At 49.7% G+C, this 13,509-nt stretch overlaps 1 protein-coding gene across 2 annotated transcripts in view; it reads left to right on the top strand.

The window, feature by feature from the left end:
- The window catches only part of LOC119445624 (clathrin heavy chain 1), a 42,528-nt gene that overhangs the window by 24,259 nt on the left and 4,760 nt on the right, over positions 1–13,509 (top strand). For both annotated transcript variants that reach the window (XM_049663464.1, XM_037709886.2), the window contains exon 7: positions 9,698–9,868. In XM_049663464.1, the coding sequence (XP_049519421.1) occupies positions 9,698–9,868 (171 nt within the window). The remainder of the gene's footprint in view (positions 1–9,697; positions 9,869–13,509) is intronic.

The raw sequence follows: 13,509 nt of genomic DNA on the forward strand, positions 1-13,509 counted from the left end.
CTGACGGATAGTAGCCACATCCGACTTGCGCATTTTGAAGCGCTGTCAGGAGCTCAATACGAAGCGATGTCTGCCAAGGCGTGTCTAGCCAGGAGTGACCAGGAGTGAGCGCCCGCTGACAAGCATACATGTGGTCTTAAGTTTCGTGTGGTTTAAGGGTAGTTGAGTGTTTAAAACTACTAGTTGAAATTAGCGAGACCCAACAGCTACGACACCGATAAACAGGCTGGCCAAAGTTTAATTTGAATGCCGGCAGCTGCGGCCGAGCGTGAGCAGACAATAGTCGGCTTCTTCCTGAAGTACGAAATTCCTATCAAAATTCGAAAGTAGATTTTCGCTTACCTCAGCCTGTTTATTAAACTGCGTCAATAAATATAGACAGTAGTAGTAGGAAGAAGCAGGCTCATGTAAACACCCTTCTTGCTTGATGTCAACTATTGGCCAATAGCAGCCGTGTAAGGGAATCTGCTATGTGACGAAATATAGTAGCCGGAAAAGAGTACGGTGAAAGTTTCTGTTAAAAAAACAGTTTGAGAAAAAGGAGGCTATCTGCTCAGCTTGTGAGCTCTACGCGGTGCGCACGACTGCAAAATTGCTCCAAGATGTTCACAGCAGCGTATGCTATCCAACTGTGTTTTTTCACCAAGCCTGAGGGGTGGTTCAGGGCCCCTTTAACAACAATCCCATGCTCCTCTTTGGGCTTTTCTGGTTTCTTCTTCGCGCGTCATGATGCCAGCCGGGTCATGTGCGTGATATCACCTGGGTAAAAGCTGTCAATTGGTCGATCAGCAAGAGAAGAGATTGCCAAATTTATTGAGAGCCAGCCGTGTGTTCTGAAAAGGAGGCGGGCTGGCTCATTATACGCCACTTATCCTTCTATGAAGCTGCCGTTCAGGTGGCGTCTTGTAGAGGGCGATGAGAGGAGCCCTTCTGGTTCTGCGGCGCTACACATAGCTTTTGCTGCACTGCATGTAACTAGTGAGCAAGCAGGAGGGAGTGCCTGCGGAGAAGGAGAGAGAGAAACTGCGGCAGCCATGTAGTCGTTCACCAAATGTACAGTAACCTTGTTATTACATCATTCTGAAAAACTTTCGGTTGTATGTTCATTGTAGAGTGGTCCACAACTTCTACTATGTAAAAGATTTTCAAGCTCAAGGGGTTTAACGGGCCCTTTAAGCTGTAATTAGTATATTAAGCTTTTGCAATATCAAGAAGGTTGCTCTTTTAGCGAGAGGAGGCTTAGTCGTTGAGAAAAGATGCAAAAATTAGGTGTGGCAACGCTGGCCCTGAATTTCCCACGCTAGCCCACTGAGATGCCATAGATATGACAGCTTGTACTCGGCTTTAGTTAATTTCATGTCTGTAAGAAGGATGGCACTGCATTCTAAAGGAAGCAAAGGCTCTACCAAGCAAGTTCCCAGATGCTTCTCTGCACCAAAACGACTCAAATACCTCAAATAATAGAAAATTCTTTGAAATCTGCCATGTCACATTGATTTATTAGAGCTGTTTTGGCTCTAGATTCAATCAAGGGACATTTGGCCTTAATTTTCTCCAATCCTAATTAACTCATCTTCATCAAAATTGATCGCAAGAAGAATAAAAAATTATGTTGCCAATGCCACCAAAGTGCCAATTTTGTGTTTTTATCGAGGAAATGCCAGGAGCACTGGAGGCCAGTTTCGACAAAACCTCCAGTGGAAGGTTTATATTTCCAGACTCCCGATCTGCCAAAAATTGTCAAATCTGACGACTTGAATAGCTAAAGTTCAGTCATTATTTCAGATGGTGCGTGTCGTTGTTGGTAGAAAAATTGCAACGGAAATGTTTAACAGCAAGATGGCGAGTTGGGCTAGTTGGTTGACGTTCATATTTGGGTTAACAACACCTAGCAAAACTGGTGATCAAATTGATTGATTTCTGTAGGTGCTGTAATGACAGAGTTAACCTCTTGTCCATGGACAGCCATATAGAACTCATTTGCCATATGATGCAAATGAATTCCAAGACAATAACCATTGTTTTGGTGCATTCTTTCCCAGCCATTTACGGTACATGTTGTGGGGTCTCACACATGCTCTTGGGACAAAGGAGTAGTGCAAACAATCAAAAGTGCATTTATTGCTCCTTTCATACACTACTGCACGCTAGCTGAATTACTACGTCGATGGGCGCGCGACAAATCAAGGAAGTCCGACTCACCGTGACCGTATAGCAAGCGAATATGTTCGCCCCATGCTAGACACCATCGCCTAGTCGTTCACGTATACGGTCACGCGAACGGTGGCGGGTTCGAACGATCCGAGTTCGTCCATTCCGGTGTCCTGCTCCTTGCCTCGCGAGACGGTCTTGCGAAGCGTGGATCAGCGCACGGGGCGAAGCATTCGCACTGTCCGCCGACCCCACGCAAGAGAGGAACACCTTGCTCACTCGTGCGCCTGAGTAACCCCACCGTTAGGTGGTGTTAGCAGCGCAACACCCGCACCATCTCTCGTAACATCTACGCCGACCGCCGCCGGCACTTAGCTACGCTGGGAAGCCGGATTACAGGAGATGCGAGAGCCATGCAGGGAAAACATCAAAGGACGCATGAGAGTCACGCATCCCCGCAATGTTTAGGTCTGTAGTGTTACTTTTGTTAACGTAACTGTGACACATTTGCAACTGTTTGGCTGCTTCACAACCAAAGCTTAGAATGCGTTGTCGTTCGGAACTTCCTCAGACTTCCATCAGGGTGTCCCTGAAAAATTGCAGTGCAGCTTTGGCAATTCCCCTAATTAGAGGTGTGCCCCTAATTAGGGGTGTGCAAATATTCAAAATGTTCGAATAACAAATTGAATATTGTTCTATTCGATTTGGTCCTCCAAATGAATAGTCACTAACTGCAGATGCAAATATTTTTCTCAGAGTTCTCAAATGCTTATTAAATGCCTCACATTGCCAGCTGTGCACGATTGAACATGAAACTGAAGCAAAAATGACGCACACCCGCCACAGTGGATATAAGGAACGAAAAGTTACGTAGAGCATGCTGTGTCGCTGAGGTAGCCAGATTTTTCCAGCCAAAGCACAATCATTCGCACTCAAATTTCACACAGACATAACATTCGGCAGTGGGTATTGCTTGTTGCTATTTATCGATGCTGAAACTGTGTTCTCTTGGGATTAAATATGAATGTGATCGATTGTAAAATTTTTTATGTCACACAGGGGCACCATTTGCAGTGATTGCGAAATAGTCCTTTCTTCTCTCTGCCATTGCTGCAGTCAATGTGAATTTCCATTTTATTCTCGAAGGTATACACACATGCTAACAGGCTATCAAGATTGCTTTTTAAACGTTCATTCTGCCAATCCTGCATGTGTTTATACCGTTTTATTTAAGCTTTTGATAAAACATACTTCATAATGGGCAGTACGACAGAAACTTGCTAATGTAGCGAATACCGCATGTAAATATTGATTTATATTAATGCTTTGTAGAGAGGCACTCTAGTGTAATTAATTAGAGCGTAGAGCACTGCAACGAGAGGTTACACAGCGCAGGCAACACAGGCACACGGCTTCGACCAACTCGTCGTCGTCGTCTTTCTTGAAGCAGTGCATACTGCTCGTTCTTCTTCAGTACAATTATCTCCCCGGAGAAAAGGAGCCGTCCTGGCGACCTACGGGCAGGAGAGCACAGGGGGGTCGAAATAAGGCTTTAGCCGCTGAACGTGCACGATTTCGCGCCCTCGGCGGCGCTTATCCGAAGGTGGCTCAAGGGGTTCTATCATGTAGTTCACAGGAGACGTTTGACTGACCACACGGTAGGGACCCTGGTACTTGGAAACGAGTTTCGCTGAAAGTCCAGGGCTGGTGGCGGGAACCCAAAGCCAGACTAGTGAGTCAGGAGCATAGGGTGCAGGAGAGGCGGAAGTATCCCAACGGTGCTTCTGTCGCTGCTGGTCTTCCGTAGTAAATGTGCGGGCGAGCTGTCGGCACTCTTCCGCGTGTGCAGCAGCTTCGGACAGGGCAGTAGACTCCGTTGTGTCAGGGCGATACGGGAGGATGGTATCCATTGTGCAGGAAGGCTCGCGTCCGTAAAGAAGAAAGAACGGGGAAAATCCCGTAGTGGTCTGTGTGGCGGTGTTGCAAGCAGAGGTCACGAAGGGTAGAACGCGGTCCCAATTGGTCTGGTCAGATGCGACGTACATGGATAACATGTCGCCAAGAGTGCGGTTAAAGCGCTCAGTCATCCCATTAGTCTGCGGGTGGTATGCAGTAGTGGTGCGGTGAATTACGTGGCATTCCTTGAGTAGGGCTTCTATAACCTCAGAGAGAAACACACGGCCTCTGTCGCTGAGCAATTCTCTGGGGGCTCCATGGCGAAGTATGATGTTACGCAGAAGGAACCATGCAACATCACGCGCAGATGCGCTGGGCAGAGGCGAAGTTTCCGCGTAACGCGTTAGATGGTCTATTGCCACAATCACCCAGCGGTTGCCGTCTGAAGTACTCGGCAGGGGCCCGTAAAGATCAACTCCGACGCGGTCAAAGGCGCGTCCTGGGCAAGGCAAGGGTTGCAATGGGGCAGCTGAGGAACAAGGGGTATTCTTGCGGCGTTGGCAAGCGAGGCAGGAGCGCACATATCGGCGGACGAATCGGTACATTCCGCGCCAGTAATAACGGAGTCGCAGGCGCGCGTACGTTTTTAGTACTCCTGCATGCGCGCATTGCGGGTCATCGTGAAACGCTGCACATATGTCCGAACGTAGATGCCGTGGGACCACGAGTAACCATTTGCGGCCGTCCGAGAGGTAGTTACGGCGGTAAAGGAGTCCGTCACGAACAGCGAAGTGGTGTGCTTGGCGACGCAGTGTACGGTCAGAAGAAGGCGCTGATGGGTTGGACAGAAAAGCCAGCATAGAGACAATCCATCGATCCTTCTGCTGCTCCGAAAGCATGTCCGTGGCGGTGAGGGAGGACTCGCATATCGGTACCTTCGAATAATTGGGCTGGCCTGGCATAGGGGAGCGGGACAGGGCATCCGCGTCCGTATGTTTACGGCCAGAGCGGTACAGTACTCGAATGTCGTACTCTTGGAGGCGGAGCGCCCATCGAGCGAGTCGACCTGAAGGGTCTTTTAAGGACGACAGCCAGCAGAGGGCATGATGGTCAGTTATTACGTCGAATGGGCGGCCGTAGAGGTAAGGGCGGAATTTAGTTATGGCCCAAATGATAGCCAAGCATTCTTTTTCTGTAACGGAATAGTTGGCTTCCACTTTCGTCAGAGTGCGGCTGGCGTAAGCAACGACGTATTCATCGAAGCCAGTCTTTCGTTGCGCAAGAACAGCGCCAATGCCGACACCACTAGCATCCGTGTGAATTTCTGTCGGTGCGCTGGGGTCGAAATGACGGAGAATCGGGGGTGAGGTTAGAAGACGACGCAGCGTCGTGAATGTGGCATCGCAAAGTGGCGACCAGGCCGAGAGGTCGTGGTTACCCGCGAGAAGCTGCGTCAAAGGCGCTATTATGGTGGCGAAGTTGCGGATGAAACGGCGAAAGTATGAGCACAATCCGATGAAGCTGCGGAGTTCTTTGGTGGTCTTTGGTCGTGCGAATTCGGCGACTGCTTGGAGTTTGGTAGGATCTGGAAGCACACCATCTTTCGAAACAACGTGGCCAAGGATGACTAGCTGTCGGGCGGCGAAGCGGCACTTCTTGATGTTGAGCTGGAGTCCAGCATCGGCGAGGCAAGTGAGAACGCGTTCGAGTCGGAGCAGGTGAGAAGAAAAGTCCGGGGAAAAGATGACAATGTCATCGAGGTAACAAAGGCATGTCTGCCATTTGAGGCCGCGGAGGATGTTATCCATCATTCTTTCAAATGTGGCAGGCGCATTGCACAGGCCAAAGGGCATCACGGTAAATTCATATAAGCCGTCAGGCGTAACGAATGCCGTTTTCGGGCGATCTGACTCAGCCACCGGGACTTGCCAGTAACCAGATCGTAAGTCTAAGGACGAAAAGAATTCAGCGCCTTGGAGGCAGTCTAGTGCGTCGTCGATACGGGGGAGAGGATAGACATCTTTCCGGGTTATTTTGTTCAGGCGTCGATAGTCCACACAAAAACGAATTGTCCCATCTTTCTTTTTCACCAGCACTACTGGAGAGGCCCAGGGATTGTGGGAAGGCTGTATCACGCCACGTTGAAGCATGTCGCCTACGTGCTCGTCGATGACACGGCGCTCCGTCGCGGACACACGGTATGGACGCTGTCGTAGTGGGACATGGCTACCGGTGTCGATGTGATGAACGACTGTAGCTGTACGCCCTAAACATTGTTGTTGGTGGTCAAAAGAAGTGCGAAATCGGGTAAGGAGGTCGACGATCTGCGCGCGCTGACTCGGAGTGAGCTGCGGATCAATACACCGAGCAAACGTTCTGTCACACGCTGGCTCAGACGTAGAGACAGGAAGAGCCACGGCGTCAACCTGAAGAGGAGTCGAGTCATCAGGCACATCGTAGAGAAAGTTCGGCTCGAATTCGTCAGCAGACCCGAGGCACTCGCCATGTCGTAGGCTTGATGGACACGAAAACGGATTCGTAACGTAAAGTGCGCTGGAGCTCTGGCGAATGGGAAGGATGGCGAAGGGAAGCAAGAAGGGATGACGGCGTGCAGCAAGTTTCGATGGCGTGAAGAGAACTGTAGAATCGTAAAAAGCAGCACAGGAAACGGGCACAAGGGCGGAAGAGAAAGCAGGGATATCGGTGTCGGCGGCGACGAACACTCTAGCAGAAGAAAGAGGCAAATCTTCAGAAAGACTTCCGCAAAATGGAGTAAGCGCAAGTTCTGCACGGGCACAATCAATAACTGCGCGATTAGAAGAGAGGAAGTCCCATCCTAGAATGATGGCATGAGAGCAGCGGGGAAGAACAACAAACTCAATGTGATATAAACTGTCTTGTATGGCGACACGGACGGTGCAAGTTCCTACAGGCTCAATTGGCTCAGCGCTTGCTGTACGTAGCGAAATAGCGGAAAACGGCGTCGCGACCTTTCGGAGCGTACGGCGAAGCTGGTCGGCAATCACTGACACCGCGGCACTGGTGTCGACAAGCGCGTGAACAGCGATACCTTCCGCATAAACTTCAATGACGTTCGCAGGGGATAAGCGAGGGCTTGAGCAGTTCGATGAGATCGCAGTTCTTGCCTCCGGAACTGCGCCTTTTAGTTTTCCTCCACAGCGGGGGGGCGGCGGACAAGGGGGGACAGGGAACGTCGACGGGGAGAGGGAGACCGACGAGTGGTGAAACTTCGAGGAGCAGGAGACGAGGAAGCGAAGTGCGGAACAGGTGGAACATAGCGGGGCTGAGAGTCAGGTGTATTCCCTTGGGGTCTCGCAGTATCGGGAGGGTACCAACCCCGCCGGCGGCAAAATCGTGCCACGTGGCCAGCAAAGCCACACGCGTAGCAGATCGGCCGATTGTCCTGGGTACGCCACGGATTGTGAACAGGGGGCCCAGGCTGGGGTGCACAATGTTGACCCGGACGTAGGGGCTGCGGAGGCGCGCAGAAGTCGCTTCTGGGCACGTAGTTTGCAGCTGCAGAAGGCGACGCGTAGAAGCCGCTTGCGGGCGTGTAGTGTGAAACTGCAGGCGGAGGTCTTGGACTGGCAACGACGGCAGCGTACGTGAGTGGAACCGGCGCTGGAGGGGGCTGATGAGCGAGAGGTAGTGCGTCGCTCACTTGGTCGTGTATGACCCGACGTAGTTCCGGAGACAAGGAGGACTCAGACGACCGGGTAGCAGGCAAAAGGGACAGTTGACGCGCCACTTCCTCTCAAACAAATTGTTTGACTTGGTCGAGGAACGCGGAGTGGGCGGGAGCAGCATTGAAACTGTCGGTGAGGGCCGAAATCGTGTCGTCCGGCGCGGCAGCTCGGCGCGTAGTGAGGCGTTGTTTGCGGAGCTCGTCGTAGCTCTGGCACAGGGTGATCACCTCGTCAACCGTTCGAGGATTTTTCGCCAAGAGCATCTGGAAGGCATCATCGTCGATGCCTTTCATGACATTCTTTATCTTGTCACTTTCTGGCATAGTGGGGTTGATGCGCCGACAAAGGTCAACGACATCTTCAATGTAGCTGGTGAAGTTTTCACCCTTTTGCTGAGCGCGACCACGCAAGCGTTGTTCCGCACGAAGCTTTCGCACAGCAGGGCGACCGAAGACCTCTTTGAAATAATTAGTAAAAGCAGTCCAGGTGGTAAGGTCGGATTCATGATTCCGGAACCAGAGATGAGCGACTCCAGAAAGATAGAAGTTGACGTTAGTCAGCTTATCCTTGTCGTCCCATTTGTTGTGCGCACTTACGCGGGCGTATGAGGAGAGCCAATCCTCGACGTCATGATCGTCGGCGCCACTGAAGACAGGAGGATCGCGGTGGCGTAGGGCACCGGAGCAGACAACAGGCGAAGCCTGGGGAGGATCGGGCTGTTCGGCGTCCTCAGGCATGGCAGAGACGGGAGGGAGCGTCCGGCTGCGGAGTTCCAGGTCGGTAAAGGGCCCAGCACCTCCACCAAATGTAGAGAGGCACTCTAGTGTAATTAATTAGAGCGTAGAACACTGCAACGAGAGGTTACACAGCGCAGGCAACACAGGCACACGGCTTCGACCAACTCGTCGTCGTCGTCTTTCTTGAAGCAGTGCATACTGCTCGTTCTTCTTCAGTACAGCTTAAAAAAGGCTGTCAATTATTCAAGCACTATTAGAAAAAATTTTGATATTTGATTCGATTCTGTTTTGTCACTATATTTGATTTGTATTAGATTCAGTCTCAAAAACTACCTTATTTATTCGAATATAGGTCGAAATTTTGTTTTTCTCGAAAATGTTACCAAGAATTAGCTATCAACCTACATCTGTGAACAAAGCTCGAGGACAGCGTCGTTTGGGGTGCCGAGGACGCCTGCGAGGCACCCGACAACGACTTCTTCTCTGGCAGTTTCGACGAGGTGGCATCAGCTAGTGAGATGTAGCAGCCGAGCCTACAGTAAATAAAGGTGTTTCTTCATGTTCAAAGTTTTTCGTTTTTCTACAAAGATAGGGGTCGACCTATATTCAAATTGCAATGCTTTATTTCTCAGCGAGCTCAATATATAGGGGTTGACCTACATTCGCGTTTGACCTATTTTCGAGCAAATACGGTAGTATTGCCCTAAAAAGTTGTACCCCCAACTAACCGGATACTAAAAAGAAAATTAAGTCAAACTGCAATAGTAAGTTACCCTTTGAATAATGCTAGGAGAGCCACTCTTGCCACGAGAGGTGTCCTGTTAAGCTAGAAAAGATGCTAAAATGAAAGACAAGTGCTTGTACTTTGTTGATCTTTTGTCACTTAAGATGCACTATATATATTGTGTTCTTTAAGATGCAGATATTGAACTTGGCAAGTTTCGCAAACATTTACTGCACAACATGGCCCAAACATGAGAAGGCACTTTGAAATCTGTGACGACACACTCGCGCACCGGTGATGAGGTTTCGGTGCGAAATTCAAGACCTCTTCTAGTAATCAACCTTTTACAGTGAAATTAATGAACATAGTTTTCAAATGGTACTTTATTGGTCTATAAATTGACTTTGTGTTTCTCCTTAGTGCCTTTCTAGTTATCAGTTTGGGGCACGTGATTGTGCGGCAATGGTGCGCTCTCTGTTCAGGTGTCCAGCAGCCAGGGCCTGGTGTACGTGCTGACCAAGTGCGGGGTTGTTCACCTGTGCGACCTGGAGACGGTGACGCCGCTCTGTCTGCACGTTGTGTGCCCCGACATCACTTTCACTGCCTCGATCACCCCTACGTGCGGGCTCATGGTTGTCTCGCGCAATGGCCAGGTGGGTGTGTGGCACTGTGTCAGTTTTGAAGAAAGGCGCGAGAAAAACCTGTTGGAAATGGAAGAGCTGTTTTTTTTTAAACCTTTGTCGAACTTCGTTTTTTAGAGGGACACTAAAGAGAAGAATAATTACGGCAAATTCCATCTTACAATGCATGTTGACGTTAATGCGATTAGCATTGAAGCAATGTAGCAACACGCCGCATTTCCACCGCTAAAATGCATCATGGGCGAGGCATGTATGGAGCCGGGCTCTTCTCCCGCGCTTCGCTCTGAACACGCTGCGCCATCTAGCTGCGCTTCCACAAACTCCGCATGTACCATGGGTGCGAATTACCGGATATGCGAGGTATGCGAGGACATAATGACGACTTCAGAAATAGCATTGATATTTCAGACAAGATTTGGTACGCCGTATTTTCTGGCTATAAGTCACACCCCCCTCATAATGGCACTTCTAAAGAAAGCAAACGTATATAAGTCGCATCGGTGTATAGATGCACCTGTTCGTTTGGTCAGCGATTAAAACAAATGAGTGATGTTTCACTCCCTGAACGCGGGTCACATGCAAGCGTATGGGTGCCATTTCTATATAATTGCGATAGCAATGATATGGATACTCCAGGGTCATTTCTGCAGTCATGGTCGCCGCAATGTTCTGTGTAAGGTCCAAGGGCGATAACATCGTCCCCACGCGCCGTATGCTGCATGTGTGAGTGAAAGCGTGCGACGGTGAGCCGAATTGTGCACAAGAGAGGAAAGTGGGAAGGCAGCGTGGGAGGGAGGGGGTAGTGGCTTGTACTGTAGCAACTGCTTAGTTTGCATAGTGGCGCAAGCTCCATCTTGAAAGCGATCAGCAGATGCGACGACTTTGGGGTCGGTCGACTTGCGGTCGGCCTGACACCGCTTGCGTTGCTGCTCTGTCCGTCTCGTAAGGTGCTCGGCTACGCGATCATGAGAAGTACCCGGTACCTCGACAGCGCACACAGTACCCATAGCAATTAAGTGGCAGAGGAGGTCAACCCAGTGCGCTTCGCGTGGCCATAGCTTCCTATCAGATTTTTGATGGCAGTTCTTCCAGGGGGGCGGGGGGGAATGAAAAATGAAAACATACATAAGTCGCACCGTTCTATAAGACGCACCGAGGGAAAATTTAGAAAAAAAAACACAACTTATACACCGGAACATACGGTACTCGTTTAAACTGGCTGTTTGTTTGTCTTTCCCTCAGTGACACCTGCCATACGTAGCAGTGTACAGGTTTTAATGTTTTTTGGAACTAGGATGGTGGCGTGGCTGCAGAAGTTTGCAACCAGGCATCCTTGAGTGACACAGGTACTGTGGGTGCAAGCAAATCCGCAGCTTATGAGTGGTGCCTAATGCAATCCTGCACAGGAAGCTTGATATTAGCTTCCTCCAATATTAGCTGTGTTTGTCTGGTTGAGTTATGCGCCACCAGGTGGCTGGCAGCGTGCACACCGCTCACGTTTATACCTCTGTCCAGTCAAACGCCCATTCCGCCTGTGTTTACCGGAATACCTGACACGCTAAAACTCTAGGTCTAGTGTCGCCTGCAGTGGGACAACGCTATCATGAAAAGCGCCGGTAACAGCAAGCAAATGCTTCGTCTGCCTCTCGCTTCGAGTCTCTGTAAATCGAGATTATGCCTCCATTACTAAACGCTTGGGAAGACAGTGCACATGATGCCAAGGCCATCTCGGCATGCCTGCTCTTTGCACACGAGACAGATTACCTCTAAAACAGGGTGTATGCTGCCGCCCCCTCCCCTTCTCCTCATGCGCGCTTGATTGTGTTACCGCAAGCTCGCCCCTTTCCCCCCCTTGCTTGCACGGGAAGACGGCGCTGATCAAGCCACCATCTTTCTCGGCTTACCCTCGCACACTTTCACTTGCACCGTAGCATACAGCACGCGAGGCACGATAGGAGCTTATTGTACTTAGACTTTATATGAAACATGACGCTGCTCCGCTTCAATGGTTGCTCTTGGTCACACAGCACGCTCGAGAGGTGCATTCTTCGCAAGCAGCCGCTTGTAATGCAACCATTTGACCATCTGCGTCTGCAGCAGTTTTCATTTATTGTCTCTATTCTTTTGTGGTGGCAGTGAGATTTCATTATATTATAATTGTGTATAAGCACACTTCATTATTCAGTGTAGACCGCTTATAACGTAAGTCGCCGGAGTCGCGAATATCTGCACTATAAGTGGTACCGCACTATAACCAATACAACTATTTTATTGAGATAATGGACACTCCCGGCGCATTTCTGCCATCGCTGTCACCGTGCTCTAGGTTCCGTATTCACTTACAAAATAAATTAACAAGCACGGTGTCACACGTGCACAAGCAAACATGAACACATCTCGCTTGTTGACTGTGGAAACGAGCTGTCAGAACGCACGAGTGATCAAGTGCAGCGAGCGAATTGACCTTCGTGCTATCATGCCTCTTGCTTCAACGCGACCTATAAGCGGCGAAAACACGGCGCGCGGCGGACTTTCCCCGTCGCAGATTGCTTTCAAGATAGGGCCAAGGCGATCGTATCACCAAAGTGGATCGTCGCAGATTACGTCCTGCTTGGGTCCACCGAAACCATTCCGCATTGCTTTGCTGGTGAACATCCTCTCCTTCTATTTGCGCGAGTCCCGAACGCAAGTTTCGGATTCTCCACACGCCCGTGATGCAGTCCGATGTCCGTCCGTCTCCGCACACATGATCACTTTCCTTTTAAACGCGGCATCATGATGAACTCGGTACTTCATGCTGATAGAGCAGACACAGAGAACGTGAAGACAGACGGTAGACTATTGCCTAAGCACATGTACTGCAGCACATGGAGGAAGCTACAGTAGCTAGGCTCGACGCGCGTGCGAGGCAGCCATTTTGAAATGCCAACGGCTAATGGTAACGCAGATTTAGGGTCGTACTCGATTCTAACACGCACACAATTTTCGGACCTGTTCTATCGGAAAAAAAGTGTGCGTTAGATTCGAGTAAATGCGGTATTTGAGGTTTGAGGGGAGCGTTTGCCCTCTAGGTTGACTACCGAACTTCTAGGCAGCCACACTGTAACCGGTATTTCGTGTCCCGCAACTGCACTACAAGCGATATGCATATACATAGAGTGCTATGAGAAATTAACAAAGTGTCTAAAAAAGACCGTATTATATCCGGTATTGCAAAAATTTATGTATCTTCAAAACTTATTGTCCCAGAATACAGCCCAAGTTTGTCAATGCATTGCTTCGCACACATACGCTTGCTTTAGCCTAGACATTCCATGGCTGCGATTTTACAGCAGTTCCTTTTATGCTAATCCATTTCGTGCTTTTTTCACTTCGTCAGAGCGACACTCTGCACACGTTCCCAGTGGAATTAGCCAGCCATGAACAGTGGATGATAAGAGTGGCATAGAATCGAGCGGAAGGCTGTGTTACAAAATTGCGGCCTGTATCTCGACCATTGTCATGCTCTCGCTGCAGATAGACAAAAGTACAGTCAATGCATGCATTGAAGTCTCATCGGCGACTACTAAATTGACTTGACTTTGCTAGTGTTGGTTTTGAGGAGCCGCCAGCGACATGGCCAATGACCGTGCTGGTGACGTATCAAAATGAAA

This window comes from Dermacentor silvarum, chromosome 3, assembly GCF_013339745.2.
Source record: "Dermacentor silvarum isolate Dsil-2018 chromosome 3, BIME_Dsil_1.4, whole genome shotgun sequence".
NCBI lineage: Eukaryota > Metazoa > Arthropoda > Arachnida > Ixodida > Ixodidae > Dermacentor > Dermacentor silvarum.